The sequence below is a fragment of the Camelus dromedarius genome, chromosome 5 (genome assembly GCF_036321535.1).
Source record: "Camelus dromedarius isolate mCamDro1 chromosome 5, mCamDro1.pat, whole genome shotgun sequence".
Classification (NCBI taxonomy): domain Eukaryota; kingdom Metazoa; phylum Chordata; class Mammalia; order Artiodactyla; family Camelidae; genus Camelus; species Camelus dromedarius.
In genome coordinates this window covers 37148117-37165621 of record NC_087440.1, presented here as the reverse complement: position 1 = coordinate 37165621, position 17505 = coordinate 37148117, and the positions used below count along the sequence as shown (strand labels likewise).

Below are 17505 nucleotides of genomic sequence, written 5' to 3'. Positions count from 1 at the left end.
ATAAAATAGACACTTCAACTAACAGGTGTTTTTCACAACTGCGTCAATAATTCTTTATGGAGTAAGAAATTGCTAATGAGAGGATAAAACATGCTGTTACATAAAAACACAGTTTTCTTGAATGCCAGCATTTCCTTTAGAAAAGCTACAAATCTTCCTGCTCTAGTTACAAAAGGTTGGATGCTGCATCCTTTAGAAGTCGTCTTCTTAGACATATGGGTCAGTGGAATAGAATAGAGAGCCCAGAAATAAACCCACACACCTATGGTCAATTAATCTTCAACAAAGGAGGCAAGAATGTTTAATGGATAAAAGACAGTCTCTTTGGCAAGTGGTGTTGGGAAAGCTGGACAGCCACATATAGATCAATGAAATTAGAACACTCCCTCACACTATACACAAAAATAAACTCAAAATGGTTTAAAGACTTAAACATAAGATAGGACATCATAAATCTCTTAGAAGACAACATAGGCAAAACATTCTCTAACATAAATTGTAGAAATGTTTTTATAGATCAGTCCACCAAAGCAATACAAATAAAAGCAAAAAAAACTAAAATGGGATCTAATCAAGCTTATAAGCTTTTGCATAGCAAAGGAAACCATAAGCAAAATGAAAAGGCAACCCACAGACTGGAAGAAAATATCTGCAAGTGATGTGCTGACAAAGGGGCTTAACCTCCAGAATATACAAACAGCTCATACAACTCAATAACAAAAAAACAAACAACTCAATCAAAAAACAAGCAGAAGACCTAAACAGACATTTCTCTAATGAAGACATACAAATGGCCAATAGGCACATGAAAGGATTCTCAGTATCACTAATTATCAGAGAACTGCAAATCAAAACTACAATGAGGTATCACCTCACACCAGTCAGAATGGCCATCATTCAAAAGTCCACAATGATAAATGCTGGAGAGGGTGTGGAGAAAAGGAACACTCCTACACTGTTGGTGGGAATGTAAATTGGGGCAGCCACTATGGAAAACAGTATGGAGATTCCTTGAAAAACTAAAAATAGACTTACCATATGATCCAGCAATTCCATTCCTGGGCACATATCCAGAAAAGCTGAAAATTCTAATTTGAAAAGGTATGTGCATCCTAATTCGAAAAGATATGCTCACAGCAGCACTATTTACAATAGCCAAGACGTGGAAACAGCCTAAGTGTCCATCAACAGAAGACTGGTTTAAGAAGACATGGCATGCATATATATATATATATATAAATGGCCTATTACTCAGCCACAAAAAAGAGTGAAATATTGTTACTTACAGAAATATGGATGAACCTAGATAATATCATACTAAGTGAAGTCAGTCAGACAGAGAAAGACAAACATTATATGATATCACTTATATGTGGACTCTAAAAAATAATATAAATGAATCTATATACAAAACAGAAAAAGACTCACAGGCATAGAAAACAAACTTATGGTTACTTAATGGGAAGGGGAGTACAAACTAGGAGGATGGGATTAACAGATACAAACTACTATACATAAAACAGATATGCAACAAGGATTTACTGTGTAATATTGGGATATTCAATATCTCATAATAACCTATAATGGAAAATAATCTGAAAAAAATACATATACAACTGAATCACATTACTGTATTTGTGAAACTAACAATTTTGTAAATCAACTATACTTCAATTAAAAAAAGATTCATGTTAAAAAGCCATGTTAAATAAAAGTGAAACATTCATACAGTACAACTAAAATGTGTTACTGTTTAATATTAGCAAGAAATTCCCTCCAATCACCACCAATAAGGGCTTAGAAAAAGAAAAGTCCCCATTAATAAACTTTCTTACCTTCCATACTGGTTCTCCAGTGCTGTTTTTAACATGAGGCACATTAAAATTCAACATACGCTTCAAAGCCACTGAAAATGAAAACAGCCTTATTACAAGGTTTTTAGGATTTCATTCCCTCACCCCCTGCCATATTTATTACTTACTACCTCAAAACAAAATGAGTAAGTCACTCTAGTAAAAGTGATTAATCAAATAACTGGGTATGTAAAAGCAGGGTCAGACATTGTAAGACTATTTCATTAACAGCTAATGGGCATGTGTTTGAGAGACTTTCTAACTTACTATTAGCATCTGTCTCCAGATGAAAATATGAAAAATGTTCAGGAAGAAGCCAATTTTCTATAAATCCTGATGATACCAAACTACATTTTATATACATGAAAAAAGAAATTTTGCCAATCATGAACTTGCAGTGGCCTCAATAGATAACTGCTGCTGTTGTCTATTATCTGTGTGGCTGAAAGCATAGATTAAGTTCAGGCTTTCTAAAAACAAGTATCGTCTATGATATATTTAATTGGTTCATATACAAAAACTTAATACAGCACATCTATTTTTCAGTTATCCTGGCATGCATTCTAGGACTGACTTATCCTATCAGATTCACTATGAAGTATAATGCTTAATATTATATGCCCCATGGAAAAAGTGAGACTTCCTTATAGGTAAGGTGGATAAATGATAACTCCTGCTAAAAAAATATACAATTCCATAATCACAGTAGTTATGCTCTATATGTTACAGTATTTTGTGGTTTTCATTGCTCATCTATTTACATGTTACAGCAGACTCAGAAGTATTTCTAAGGAAAATAAAAATCTCATACTTTTATGTGAAAGTGAGATGGCCAAATATTCAAGGGACGGAATTAGCCGATTTAATTTTTAAAAGATTGGCAACCTTAAAACGTACTTGGTTGATTTTTAAAGGCAACTAGATTAGGTTTTATTAAGTAAAACAGAATAATCTGCAAGCTAAACTCCTACCAGAGAACTTTGTAAAATTCAAATCACCTGGGTATCAATTTATAGCATAGTCATTCATTCACTTGAAAAACTTCTATTAAATGCTTGTTTCTTGCGGTGGGTAAAATAATAAGAGATTACACTTCAATGACATATTTGTATATTTATACAATACAAAGATGATTTCTTGGTAAAATGTTAGTACCTAATGTCCAGCCAGTAATACACATTGCCAGTAATTTACACCTACTTTACTCACAGGTGTTATGATATAACAAAAATATTAACAAAAAAAAACTTTGGTAATTAAAACTGAAATAACACAGGAGGCATAGAGGGTCTCCAGAATTAACTCTCCTGCTGTGCTTTAGCAAAGCTCTTCCTCCCACCACAGACACCACCACGCTGACACTCATAGCCCAAAGGAGAGGAAATTTTGTTTCTAGGAACAGCTGTTTGCACTCTTGACAGAGGAGAACTAGGAAGCAGCAGAGCTTGGGCTACATATAAGCCCCAGGTGTACAGTATTCTCTAGAGCTAGGCCTTCACTAACTGAAAGAGGCCAGTATCAGCAAATAATTCCCACAATTACGTTCTCAGCAACATCTAGGTGATCTCCCTCATTCTGAGCCTGGGCTAACTTATGAACGGGAATTCTGACACACTGGGTTTGTTAACAAAGTACATGGCTTATGTTCAAGAATATATAAGAATGTGATTTTACTTTTTTAATCACTGCTTAAATCGCTACTTTTAACTGAAATAAATAAACATACTATCCACAGTCCTTGACCTGGCTAATGCTGTTTCACCCTTACCTGGAATGTTTTCTTTGCTCATTATATATTCACCTATATTTATTATTCACTCAACAAACACTGCCAGACACTGCTCTCGCTGTTGGCACTAAACAAAATAGACAGAATAAAATTACCTATCCTCAAGCAGCTTTCATTCTAGTTGAGGGAGAAAGACAACAAAATAAGTAAAACAGGGATGTGAGATCATGCTAAGCGCTGTGGCGGAAAAACACAGAGAGAATGGGGAAGAGGGAGTTGTGGTGTAATTTTAAACACAATAGTCAGGAAAGCTCTCCTAAGAAGGTAACATTAAAGACTTAAAGGAGGTTAGGGAGTGAGCCATGCAAATATCTTGCAAAGAATATTTCAGAAAGAGGAAATAAAAAGGCTCTGATGTTGAAGAATTCTGGTGTGTTCAAGGGGAGAGTAATAGAGAATGAGGTCAGAAAGTTAAGTAGGAAGCAAATCATAAAGTACCTTGTAGACCACTGTGAGATCACTTTGGTTTTTACCATGATTGAAACAGGAAGCTGCCAGAGGGTTTTGAGCAAATATGTGACACGGTCACTTTGCGTACTGTGCGAAGAAAAAGGAAAGAGAACAGGAAACAAAGGCAAGGAGATCAAATAGGAGGTTACTGCAGAAACTCATGATAGCTTGCACCTGGGTGTTAGCAATGATAATTGTCAGATCCTGGATATATTTTTCAGAGTAGAGCTGGCAAGATTTACTGACAGATCTGATTTGGGACATAAAAGACAGAAGTCAAGGAAATTTCACGGTTTCTGACCTGAGCAACTGCAAGGATGGAGTTGCTATTAACTGATATGGGAAGGCTGAGATGAGGAGAGGTCCAGGCTACAGATACAAACATGGCGATCATCAGCATATAGAAAGTATCTAAAGCCAAGAGGCTACATGAAGATCCCCGTAAGAGAGAAAGTAGTTGTTTTGGGGCTCTCCAATGTTGAGAAGTGGGGGAACTGGCCAACAACCTGCAATGGAGAGGCAAGTATGAAGGTCAATAGTAACACAGGATTCTGCCTATTGAACCAAAGTTCAGTCTAGAGAGAAGAATGATTCAGGAAATCATCACCGAAGAGATGATTTTTGAGGTAACCTTTAAAAGATGAGTAAAGACTGTTCAGGCAAGCAAAGACAAAAACAGGCATGCTAGTTAACCTCTCTATACCTTAGTTACCTATTTTGCGAAATGGAGGTAACAACACATATAAAAGTCACTTAAAACACTCTACGGCAACACTAAATGCTCAATACGTATCAGCTGTTATCTACCCAAATAGATTGCAAACTTCTCTGTATCACAGTATCTTGTACCTAGAATATTTACGAACCAACTGATTTATTTCCCAAAACATTCTCAATAGGCATCAGGGAAATGTCTACTTCTGCTACTATGGCACATACAAAGGTGGTTTACTCTTCTCCCAACATAAGACAGAATTCAACTAGAGTACTAATTTGATAAATGATTAATCTGGCATAACCACTGCAGTAATGATGTGAAATCTTGCTATAATGAAGTTTGTGCAGAAATCAAAATTAAACTATTAGCTTTAATATTCTACAGTTTCTTCATATAAAAGTTACATCATATAAATTTCATTTTTTCAAAAAGCTCCTCTGTATTGGTACAGAGCCTTCCTTGACATGTTATTTTCTTTAATCTGTATTATGACCTAATTCCTTGAGATTCATTAAGCTGTCAGAATCATACTGCAAAGATACGTGGTGCTTCTATTTGCTTACACAGATAAAATGAATGGCAGGTATTCCCCAAATTTTATTTGGACTTTCATATATTTAAGTTATCCTGACTTTATCTGATAGCCTACACTGAATTATTGATTGGGGAAAAGCTGAATACAACTCATTATGCACTGTGTCTTTACTCGACTGAAGTCTCTCATTAACTTTTCCTTTGAATTCCAAAGGAATGAATCAAGCACAGCCAAAATCCTTTATGTAGATCATATTAATTGTAATCAATTATTTTCTGATTCAGATTTATATGCAAAAGAACAAAATTACAAGAGACAGAATTTCCAAATATGCATATTCTAGATGTCTTGTTTCTATTAGCTCCTCAGAATTAATAGCTTGCCAACTTTCAAGACAATTAGCTAACAGGTGTAAACCATTATTTGTAGCTAACAGGTATTAATCACATTGTCATCACAAGTTTCCAAAAAACGCCAAATAAAATGACCTGAGATGGAAAAATATTTCACGGTATAAATGGAAGCTACATAACCATGTTCTATTAAACCTGAAAGTAATAATCCATAGTTTTAAAACACTGATTTGCCAAATAATTAAAAGCTGTTAATTTGTTTGGCCATTCTTATATTCCACACCAGCATGCTGAAAATGAAATCTTCATCACCAGGCATCTTCTCTTTAGGTACCCCCAAAGATCTGTCACAAGGAGAGAAATGGCAGAAGGTAACCTACTCTTTAAAAAATACCTGTATTTTGTAATTGTAGTGGAAGTGCCAGAAGATGAAACTCTCAATATTAAAACTGGGAGAGAACTGAACCACGCACAGAAAGAAACCTGAAAACCTGAGAGGTGGCAACATGGGGAAGAATGCCAATCTTGTAGTAATGGCCTTTTGAGGACCAGTAGGAAAGAGACAAGAACGGGACCGTAGCACCCGTTCTCGCTCACCCCTGAAGACCCTTCGGCACCACATCTTACGGGCCGAGTTCTCAAGCTAATGGCATCTCTACCCTAAAAACTCAAAAGGGGACGGGCTCTCGATGCTCTGAGAACCGGGTTAAACTGCTGGAGGTCCGTCTCCGAGCTGCACGCACCGCGACCGAGTGAGGGCGACAAGCAGATGTCCTCAGGGCAAGCACAAAACCGCAGGGAGAAGGGAAAGATCAGTACCTGTTTGTCTCTCTCGAATGCTAGCTGCTGCGGCCGCCGCCATCTTGACTCCCACCATCCACTGCCCGGCTGGCGAGCAGAGCCCGACGATGACGTGGCGGCCCCGACCGCCCCGGAAGCAAAGATCGGAGGGGCGGGGCCGTAGGAGGCCGGACCCCGCCTTCTCCAGGGTGACCCTCCTTAACCTTTCTACGCGAAACTTGTAGACCCAATGAGGGAATAAAACCTAGTAGTGTTAAGCATTTATGACAGGTTTGGGGCAGTTACTGTCTGCTGCTAAGGTTTCTACTACAGATCCAAGAAAAAAGTGTCTTCGTGGTCACTATTGTTTGGCGGAATAGTAGGAATTTTTATCCTATCTAATCAAGCCACAGCTTTCCAAAACGTAGCGCTTAAATTGAGCTCTTAGGGCAAGGAACGTGGTGTAGTGCTAAGAACCTAATGATCTGAACTGTTAGTTTGGTTGTCTGAAGATGACGTAAGTGGTGTTAATACTCTAGGGGCTTAAAGATCACAGGACTAAAGTAAACGAAGCTCCTGAAACAAAAACGACGCGTAAATGCTTGCTCCCTCTTCTGCTTTCCCAGCGCAGCAAGTCAGGTCTCCCCTTTGTTCTTTTTTTCCTGGGAAACAGGTGGTTCTGGAGCGATACTTTAACCTGGAAGATTTCTCAGTCTCATCTCAGGCAAAATGGTCCGGCTTTACGGTGTTGTTTTGCCTACATGGATACCGGAGCCAGGAAGGTGGAAAATGGCAAACTGGTATTTTCCCCCTTGTAGTAACTGCAAAATTACAAGCATTATTTGTGGGATAGGGGATAAGTGGATAATGCAAATGTCTTAACGTACACTTGAAGCCACGTGATGACAAAAATATATCCGATATTGATGACTTCTAATTTAATCCACAGATATTTATTGGATGTCAAAAATGAATACACAACCCATTTCCCATATGTTCAACAGAATTCACTGATACTGTATTAGCTATTTAATGTTAATTCTGACGCTGTATCAAATTCTGAAATTATACTGTGCCTCAAAATTGGTTTGAAAACTTAGCTTTTCAAATTTATGACGTTATCCTAACAATTACATAAAAAGCAAAATTATGTAACACTGCTCTATTTTACAAAATTTTTTTGAAACATAAGTGATCTTATTCTTAATGTCATCATGAAACACCCCAAACCAAACCTACATTTTCTCCTTGTCTAAACTTTGTCAGCTTTATTGAGGTATAACTGACAAAATTGGGAAGATACTTGAAATGTACATTATGATGATTTTATGTATATGTTGTGAAAGGACTGCCCCCAACTAGTTAATTACCACATCATCACCTCACATACTTATTTTTTGGTGAAAACTTCTGAGTTCTATACTTTTAGCAAATTTCAACTACACAAAAGTTATCACCTGTAGTCACCATGTTATATATTAGACCCTCAGCCCTTACTCATCTTACAGCTGAAAGCTTTTTACTGCATCATATGATGGAATCCAAAAAAAAAAAAAAAAAAAAAAAATCAAACTCATGTAAAGAGAGAGAAGAGGTTACTAGGATTACGAACCTACATTCTTTTAAGATAGGCATTATTTTTATAATTATCATTCTAGTCACTAAGAAACTAACTGTAATATTTACTGTTTTATTCATTGTTATCACTAATATTTTGAAGGAATCATCAATGATCTAGATGTTATAATTTAACAAAAATGACAGTTCCTGTCCTATTGGAAAGTTCTACTTCATTTTTTGTCTTCATGGAAATAAAATAAACAGGCTTTCCCACTTTCAACATCTTAGAGCCCAATCTTGTTAATTTGGGTACTTCCACTCTCAAATGCAAATCTATTAGCTAACCATTTCGACTCCATCACAGACTTCCTAAAACTATGTGAGTCATAATGATATAAAATGCTAAGAAAGACAGGTTTAACATTTATGTGTAGTATATATGTATGAAATGGTAAAACCTGTCCTGACCAAGGAGTGCACAAAGTGTGGGCAAATGTACAGACAAATATACCCCACAGAAGAACAGTGGCTGTAAACAAATAGTCCCTGTAAGGCTGAAACTTGCTATAGGGTATTTGTTACATATTAGAATAAGGAAGAATCAAAATAAACTATGGCTGTCAGAGTGTTAGTTAACCTAGTTTAATGTATAACCTTTTAACTGATTCTACTTAACCAGATTTTTGGTTTAAATAATTTATTCCAGCAAACTATTATTTTACATTAGGGGGTAGATAGTTTTAACACAGAATACCTCAGAACAGCTCATTCAAGAGAAGTTGTTGGCCACCAATTGCTTGCAGGATCTCTCAGATGTGGAGAGGAAAGAATCTTTTAACTACTTAGAATTATCAGAATCGTAACCTTGTTAAATCCTAACAAGTTACTTAATTTAGTTTATGTAAGCACTTCACATTTAGTAGCATCTTTATTTAGAAAACTTCATTGTAAGTGTCATGTTTTTTGGTTATTTCTGAGGTCTTTTAAAAAAAGGGGAACTAGGCTGACAAAGACTATCACTTAATACCTGGCATACAGTAGACATTGGAATACGGCAATTTGAAAAGATAACAGTCAAAATGAGAACCTGAAAATTGGGTTTCTTCAAAGCAATCCAAATTTTTCTAAACTATAGGTAATACACATTTCAAGTAATCCATCAATTTGTTTTTATCCTTTACATTGCATTACTTAGAGCATAAAACCTAGTTTAATAGCTTATTGCAAAAGTAACAAAATGAAGCACGTGATAATCACTATATACAAGAATCACATTTATAAATAGAATCTTGCTCTCATCATTTTCTTATAACCACGGAATGTAAAAGGCAAAGTCACTGAGAAAACTTACCTATTATATACTCTCCTTTCCTACATATTTAGCATTGAGTATAAAAGTTCCAACAGCTTCCATATAGTTAGGGGAACAAATTATAGTAAGTTTGGAATAAAGTAAAAGCCAAAGGGAATTCTCAAGTTAGTAATCAAATGAAGGCTTTTTACTTGACTCAAACCCATATGGAAATTAAATATTACAAAGTATAAAATCATGAGCTAGTTTCTGATATTTGAAGAATCTTTATCTTAAATACTAAGATAGTAAAATGACTAAGTACAAGAATAGTAGAGAATTATATAAAATGCCTTCAGATGAAGTTCCCACACCAAAAAGTTTAAAAATTGTTTAAAAACAATGAATATAAAACTAACATTAAGACCATTAATAGTAGATGTGTAAGAGGCAAGTTTGTACTTTTTCTTGATAGAGCAACAGAAAACATGCTTGAAATATACAGCATTTAGACAATTGAAATATTTAAGAAATACATGTACATATTTATAAAGGTTTATAGCATAATTCCTTTTTTAAATCAATGTCAGTAAGAACTGTGCATTGGCTGTAACAATGAATAGAAAAAGAACAAACATAATACCAATCATTTGACACAGCAACACTGCAAAAGATAACCTATAGGACTCTCTGATATACCTTGATGATACACATTAATCTAAAAATCATACTAATGGAACATTCTTAAAACCAGAAAATATTTTGCAATATGAATATATATGCTTCACTTTAAAACGTGAATATCCTAAGTTATTATTTACACCACCTTATCCCTAAGGCCCTGTTTACACATAAAATAAAAGATTTGAAACACTGCTTTTAACTGTAGCCACTGAAGCACACTGCTTTCCTACCAGCCCTCTCCACTCTCAAATTATGTGTTTAACACCTTTACTTACTACTGTAGGGAAAACTAATTCAAAGAACAAATAACTAGAAAAAAGGTTTAATTAGGGTTTTTTGGTTTGTATTGGCTTAATGGCTTTTTAATTTTACAAAAACTATTTAGATTAAGAAATAAAATACCCAATTTATCAATACATCTGGAAGAAAAGCTATTATGGTGAGGCCGAGGTTTATCTTATATATTAAATCTCTTTTTTACTGATCCTTTAATTACTTTTGATAATTTAACAGAATTCAACACAAGACAAAGAAATGACTTGTTTAATGTTTTAAAATCTTCCAAGTTAAAGTGAAATTTTAATTTGTGGGGTCTGTTAGTAAATGTAACAAAGAAAATTATACTAGGATTATGTTTCATTTTTCCTTTGGTATTCAGAGACATATTACCAGTATCATATCAATCCTGTCTTTTGTCTTTAAAATTATCAGTAATTTAAGGATACTTCTTGGGGACGACGAGAATATGACAATGGCTGATATCTGCTTTGTGTAGCAAGAAAAATGTGCTTAAAACCAAGCAATTTACCTCTCATTTGACTTATTCTGGTGAAAAACCCATTTATATTTGATAATAGATTAGGGACATTAGACTTCTCCAATTTCTTCCTTTGCAAGAGTATAAATTTGGAGATACAACTATGGGATTATGTATCTTCAAATTGTTATTACATAATTTGTTACTTTTAGAGATTTTTTGATTTTTAGACCATTAAAAAGGAAAGGAAACATTGAGAGTTTATAAAAGAATATACAGGGACACATTAGTTAATTCTGCATGGTGAGATTAGAGTGGGTTTTTCATTCTATTTGTAATTCTTACACATTTCTATATTGTTTATATATCTTTCAAAAGCAAATAAGATAACTGTATAATGCAATGGAGCCAACTTAACTATCATACAACCATTCTGATAATAAATGTCAAATAGCCAAACCTACCAAATGTCAATCTACAGAGATCACTCCATTCAGATACCTAAAATGATTCTGAATCAGACATAACATGATTTAATATCACATATGAGATACAGGGGGGGAAAAAATCCCATGATTACAGCCAAGGTTTAAAGAAGACACTTAAGAATCTTCAACTATATTTTATCCACCTCAGAAGTGTTTTAATACTACGGAATGTCCATAGATTCTAGAATATTTGTGCAATTCTGCTTTTTATATAATACTTCCCATTAGGCAAAGTCTAACTGCAGCGTGGGTCTATTTTAATATAAATCAATCATCTAAAAACATTTTAAGCTAATTTAGTGCTATCCTAGAAAAGGATACATAAACAGATACCCCAAAATATATGCCTTTGATTTATATAACAAGATTTATCATTTAGCTTTCCTATTTAATGCTTTAAAATAAGTAATAATTTGAAAATTGCATAAAACAAGGAAAATCACTGTGGCAACCTATAGCTAATGCTAGTTTACAAAAACAGTGAGTTCAAGTTTTCTTCTTATATACCATGCTACTATACTTGAAGAAAGTCTGTACATATATGTTCTAAAAGTATTTATATTGAGATTTATGAAGCATGTATATTAAGAAATAGAAAAATATTAACTCTGACTGGTATACCTTAACAAAAAAACTTTTTAGCTTAAATAGCTAAAACATTCCTTTATGCTTATATCATAAATTTTATTGGGCCAAGAAGCTGACAACTTTGTTTAACAGTAATGATGAACAGACTTCTTAAACAAAAAGTATCAATAGCAAGCAGCTTTTAAAGAAACACCTCTTTGTTCAAAACACTTAATGTCCAATGAAGTGAGAATTTTCTTCCTTTTCTAATCTTAGCGTGTTTTTTATGGCAAAGTCCATATTTTCTTGAAATTCTTTATATGTACTGGTGATTGGAAGAGCTAAAGAGTTATTACACTTGTTTCCAACAGGAAAGTCCATATGAAGGCACTCAATTGAAGGAGTGGGTTTAAATCCAGCAGGTGGAATGGAATTGCAACCAGTTGCAAAAATAAGAATGTCTTCCATTGTTACTGTAGATTTACCATCTGGAAAGTATACCAAAAAAAAAAAAGAGGGGGGAAAAAAGTCATGTTATGTATTGATACCAACGTAGATTCTTCCCCAACTAGACTAAAAATGTCAAAAGAGAGAGCCTCCCATGTTGATCTTCAGCAAACCAAATCACTAAGTCAAGAGTAATTAACAGGAAAACAGTACATTCAATAAACGTTTATTTGTACCTCTAAGTAGGATTTATAAAATCACTTGGTTGACCTACTCACTGTGTATTTGAATGCCTTGCTTAATTTAAAATTATCATATAGTCCAAGGTGTTCAGTGGGTTTTAAAACTCCATCTTTTGATGATATGTAATACAATTTAAAATCACTTCTAGATCATCACTATTTGATAAACTAGCTCAGTAAATGCAGAGTGAAAACTAAATGGTGTAGAACATCCAAACCACCTAGCTAAAATTTTTTTTAACTGAAACTTAATTGTTTTTACACCCTACTATATGGAATGAATTTACATTGCTAATGCTCAGTGATAAATATCATTATCATGCTCTGACCAAGGGAAGAGGAATAATTCAATTTAACTTAAAATTTAAAAAAGACAAAGTAGATGACTAGCTTTAAGACTACTCTATGCTGTTGCAATCACCCAAATATTTAAAGTTTTCTAAGAGAATGCCTTCCACCTCAAATTACCTAGAGGAAAACAACTGAGAATCATAACTACTCTGTAACCTTTCTTCACCACTTTCAACTCAGTCATATAAAGTTGTTTGGAAATAAGTTTTGTAAATATGTAGTTAGCAGACAAAAGTCTTATTATCAAAAAGCAAAACTCAATGAAATTAACTAATAACCCAAAACAAACATTCTAAGACAGTTAAATAAAAATAAAATATCCACATACCCTCCACAGCCTGTAAGTAACTATTCCAAAATCCCAAGGCCTGTACGTCAGATAATGTGCGTACTGTAAAAAGATCACTAAGAATTTTTGCAGAAAGATTCTCAGGTTTATGACAGAAGATGCTACAAAATGCTTCTGGGTAAGTCTGAATTTTCTCCAAAACACCAAGAGTTTTCAGACCCTGTTTAAAACTTAATAGAAGATAAATAATGAGCCAACATTCATACACATCTTGGAGTAACATTTCTAGCTAATTTACTATCACACTTAGATGTGAGGAAAAAGACAGAATATGGATATACTATATGGGGTATGATACTTTCAAATTAATAACGAGCAAATATTAATATAAAATGAGTATTTTACATGCCTACATTGTTTGGCTTTATAGAATAATTTGAAAATTAAGCTAACAATTTTTTATTAAGAGGAAAAAGTAGACATTTAAAATTTTACACTTCAAAGCTAATCCGTATAAAAATGAAGTTTCTTAGAGATTGCAAAGGAGTGATACATTTTAGCAACATAAAATTTTAAAACATATGTACTGCTAAAAAGAAATTAATAAGGACAAAACAGAGGGAAAATATTTTTAGTATACAAGATAGAAAAATAATTTCTCTAATAAACCAAAATACAAATCATTTTTCTAAAAGAACAATCCAATGGGAAATGAACAAAATATGAAAGCATTATCAACAAAATACAAGTAACAGATTAATTTGAAAAACGCACATTCTCACTATGAAGAATGGAGGTACCATTCTTAGGCGCGTAGCAGACTGACTAAATCCTAGCTGTAGCTTTGGATTCCCTACCCACCTCCTCAGGCACCCTGCTACACTGACTCACCTTCCCTTCTATTAGCTCTTCCTCAAGAACACAGAAATGTGCTGTCTTTCCCATTTTAGAGTAAGGAAAACGTTCACTCAATCCTATCTGTTTTCTTTCAAGACAACCTACATGAAAGACTTATCTACAGTAACTGTCTCCTTTTCTTAATTTCCTATTCACTTTCCCTCCACTCTTTTGTCTCAGGTATAACTGCCCTAAGTTCATGAATGACCTATGGCACTAGTCTTCTGGTTTTCCCTTATTTCTCTGGCCAGAATTTGAGTCTCTTACCAAGCTTCCTTCTTTGCTTTGCCTTAAATGTTACTGTCTGTCCCTCATCAATCTGTAACAAGGTCAATTTCTCTTCTCTCTTACCCTATCCCATCTATTATCTGCAGCCCAGAAATATACCCAGCAGACTACTGGGTAAACATATATTCCAAGCACCCAAACTTATTAAGTCCAAAAGAAAGCTAATCACCTAACTACCAAAGTCTGAACCATAAGTGATAATAAATGCCTTCGTTATCCATCCTATTGGTATAGCTAAATCTGAATGTCATTCTTCACTCTTCCCTCTTCCATTCCTAATTACCAAGTCCTATGATTTTCTTCTTCTGAAATCCCTTTTATCTGCCTATTTCTCCATACACATGTTACCATCTTATTACATATCACCTGGAGAGGAACTCTTATACCAGGTGTGTAGGTCTCCAAGTTCGTTTTCCATGCTGTAGCCACAGGGATGTGCCAGAAATAAACCCCAATACTGTCATTCATCCTGAGGTAGGTTGGATGGAGGCCCCCAAAAGATATGTCTACATCCTATTCCCTGGAACCTGTGAATGTGATCTTATTTGGAAAAAGGGTCCAGACACACGTAATTAAGTTAAAGATCTTGAGATCACTCTATTTAGATTACCTGGGCTGGCCCTAAATTCAGTAACAAGTGTCTTTATAAGACACATTCAGAGAGGAAAAACCCATATGATATAAATTCAGGGATTGGAATCATGCAACCATAAGACAAATAATCCCTGGAGTCACCAGAAGCTAAAGGAAGCAAAGAATAATGGATTCTCCTCCTCCATTCCCAGAAAGAGTGAAGCCCTGCCAACACCAGGACTTTGGGCTTGTAGCCTCCAAAACTATGGAAGAATAAATTTCTGTTCTTTTAAGCCACTCAGTTTCTGACAGTTTTTTTTTGTTTTTTTTTTACAGCAGTCCCCAGAAACTAACAATACACACTCCATGGAATAGAGTCCAAACTCCTTAACATGGCTTTTAAGATCCTCCACAGCACTTGCCTATCCTTCTTGCTTTTAACTTTCATGGTCTGCTTACCTTTGAAGCAAATTTCAGCCAAACTTAAGTTCACTTTTAAAATTTTACTTTTAATTACAGTGAAGTATTTCCAGCTTATATAAAAATCCAGGAAATAACAGAAAACCAGAGTCACTTGATTTTAAAAATATATTAATATTTTGATGTTTGCTGAGATTATTTTTAAGAAAAAATATTCTATTCACTCAACTAAATCCACCCAATCATAACTTTCTCTTTTCTTCTTCTACAAAGGAAGCCACTTGAAACTGTTATTTAATCATTCAGAAATTTTTACTATAGCTTGCATTTCATTTGTTTGATTTTATGTGTCTCCCTAAATAATTAGTATTGCTCTGCTTATTTTGAAATTTTCTATAAATGGTGCCATACTGTGTATTTTGCTGCAATTTGCCTTTTGGAGAGTAATTTTCTCTAGTTAAAACTATTATTGTATTAGGAAACTAGTTTCATCACTTTGTTTTGGGCAATTGTACTGAAATACCTTCATGCCAATTTTTCTATTTTCTAAAATTTTAATTTACCTTCTATTCAAAAAGTTATACTAATTCCTGTTTTTTTGATGGTAACCTCAAAATTTTAATTGGCAAATTTGAAATCTCGAGTTCCTCTTCCTGGCCAATATACAGACTCTAGAACACGTAGCTCTCACTCTTCCTATGCTAGTTAAACACTCTTAGTGCCACTTTGTGATGTAAATCTCCAAATTAAACACTAACTTTTTGTACAATCAGTGTTTAGTTACTCTAATACTAACCAATTTCTTTCTTTATCATTTCTTCTCACTTGCAAACCTCCTTGCTAGAATCCTTAACCTCTTGTATACAGTAACCTTGCTATATGCTTTATAGAAGAATTTCTTGCATTATTTGTCGGTCAAGCATATAGACTACCAATGATAATTTTAGTTCTTCCAATCCTTAATGACATTCACTTATTCATTTAGTCCTATTGGTCTGCTAGGACTTCCAGCATATTGTAGAAATGAAGGGGATAATTGTATGTATCCTAGGCTTGTCACAACCCTAAGAGAAATGTCTCTCATACTTCACCATTAAGGATAATGTTTGCTGAATGTACAGAAGATTTTTGTAAGGATATTTCAAATTGTCAGTTTAAAATAATATATAAATGTTTAAATGTATCAAACCTTTTTTTTTCTATACTTGTATCAAGATTGTGATTAGTTTCTCCTGTAATCTATTAGTGGAGTGCACTAAAGCAAGGTTTTTGTGATGTTGTACTTGCCTTGCTTCCTTTTAAAACCCTCCACAGAATTTAAATTTTGAACTCATGTTGTTAGATACAAATAGATTCAAGATTGTTCAATCTTCCTAAAGAATTTGTTCTTTTTAATACTATTAAGGTCTTTAAAGGATAAGACTAAAAAAAAAGATTATTACAATCCCTTTTTTTTGCTTTAAAGTCATTTATTTAAAATGCAATTTAAGATCCTGTCTTTAATACAAGAATTTGAGCTATTTACATGTATTATAATTACCTATATTTAATTATTTTTCTACCTTATATTATGCTTTCTCCAAACATGTTTCCCCTTCCTTGTTTTTAATCCCTTTTTCTGTTCACTATATAATTAAACGTTTTATTTCTACCCCATCGAAATTGGTTTGAAAGTTACATATTTTGTTACTGTTATTTTAGAATTTTCTCTTATAAGATAAATACTTGTTTTAAGACTCTAATTAATGCTTTCCTACTACTATCTGAGTAATACAAGTCCTTTAAAATAATAAATATGATGTCCCTTTTCTCCTTACAGATTAACCTTTCTCTAATATTTTAATTATTTTAATCATTTCCTACCAAAATTTAGTTAATAGCCAATGCTTATTTTTACTTAACCAGGTTTTTTTCATTTCTTTCCTTACTGTTGCTGCTTGTATCTTTCTCCTTCTGGGTTCAGTTTCCGTCTTCCTTAAGTATGTATTTTATTAATCTCCTTAGGAAAGAAGTAAACCTGTCCCAAAATGTCTTTATTTCTTCCTCTCTCTTGAATGATAATGTAAACAGGTCTGTGAAGTTATTATTTTGCCTATCTGTTTTAAACGTTGATGTGACTGGAAAAAAAGGCTTTCAGTATAACTGATGCTCACCTTTACAACATTTTTTTCCT

General features: G+C 34.0%; 2 protein-coding genes across 4 annotated transcripts in view; both read right to left on the bottom strand.

Moving 5' to 3' along the window:
• The window catches only part of SCFD1 (sec1 family domain containing 1), an 88051-nt gene extending 81457 nt beyond the window's left edge, over positions 1–6594 (bottom strand). Inside the window, exons 1-2 of the mRNA XM_010986175.3 lie at positions 6518–6594; positions 1836–1906 (exon numbers count right to left, since the gene is read on the bottom strand). Of these exons, the coding sequence (XP_010984477.1) occupies positions 1836–1906; positions 6518–6575 (129 nt within the window). The 5' untranslated portion in view covers positions 6576–6594. The remainder of the gene's footprint in view (positions 1–1835; positions 1907–6517) is intronic.
• A 2124-nt stretch (positions 6595–8718) lies between these two features.
• G2E3 (G2/M-phase specific E3 ubiquitin protein ligase) overlaps positions 8719–17505 on the bottom strand; it is a 50384-nt gene continuing 41597 nt past the window's right edge. For all 3 annotated transcript variants that reach the window (XM_010986176.3, XM_064485873.1, XM_031453529.2), the window contains 2 exons: positions 13194–13384; positions 8719–12313 (listed from right to left, as the gene is read on the bottom strand). In XM_010986176.3, the coding sequence (XP_010984478.1) occupies positions 12057–12313; positions 13194–13384 (448 nt within the window). In that variant the 3' untranslated portion in view covers positions 8719–12056. The remainder of the gene's footprint in view (positions 12314–13193; positions 13385–17505) is intronic.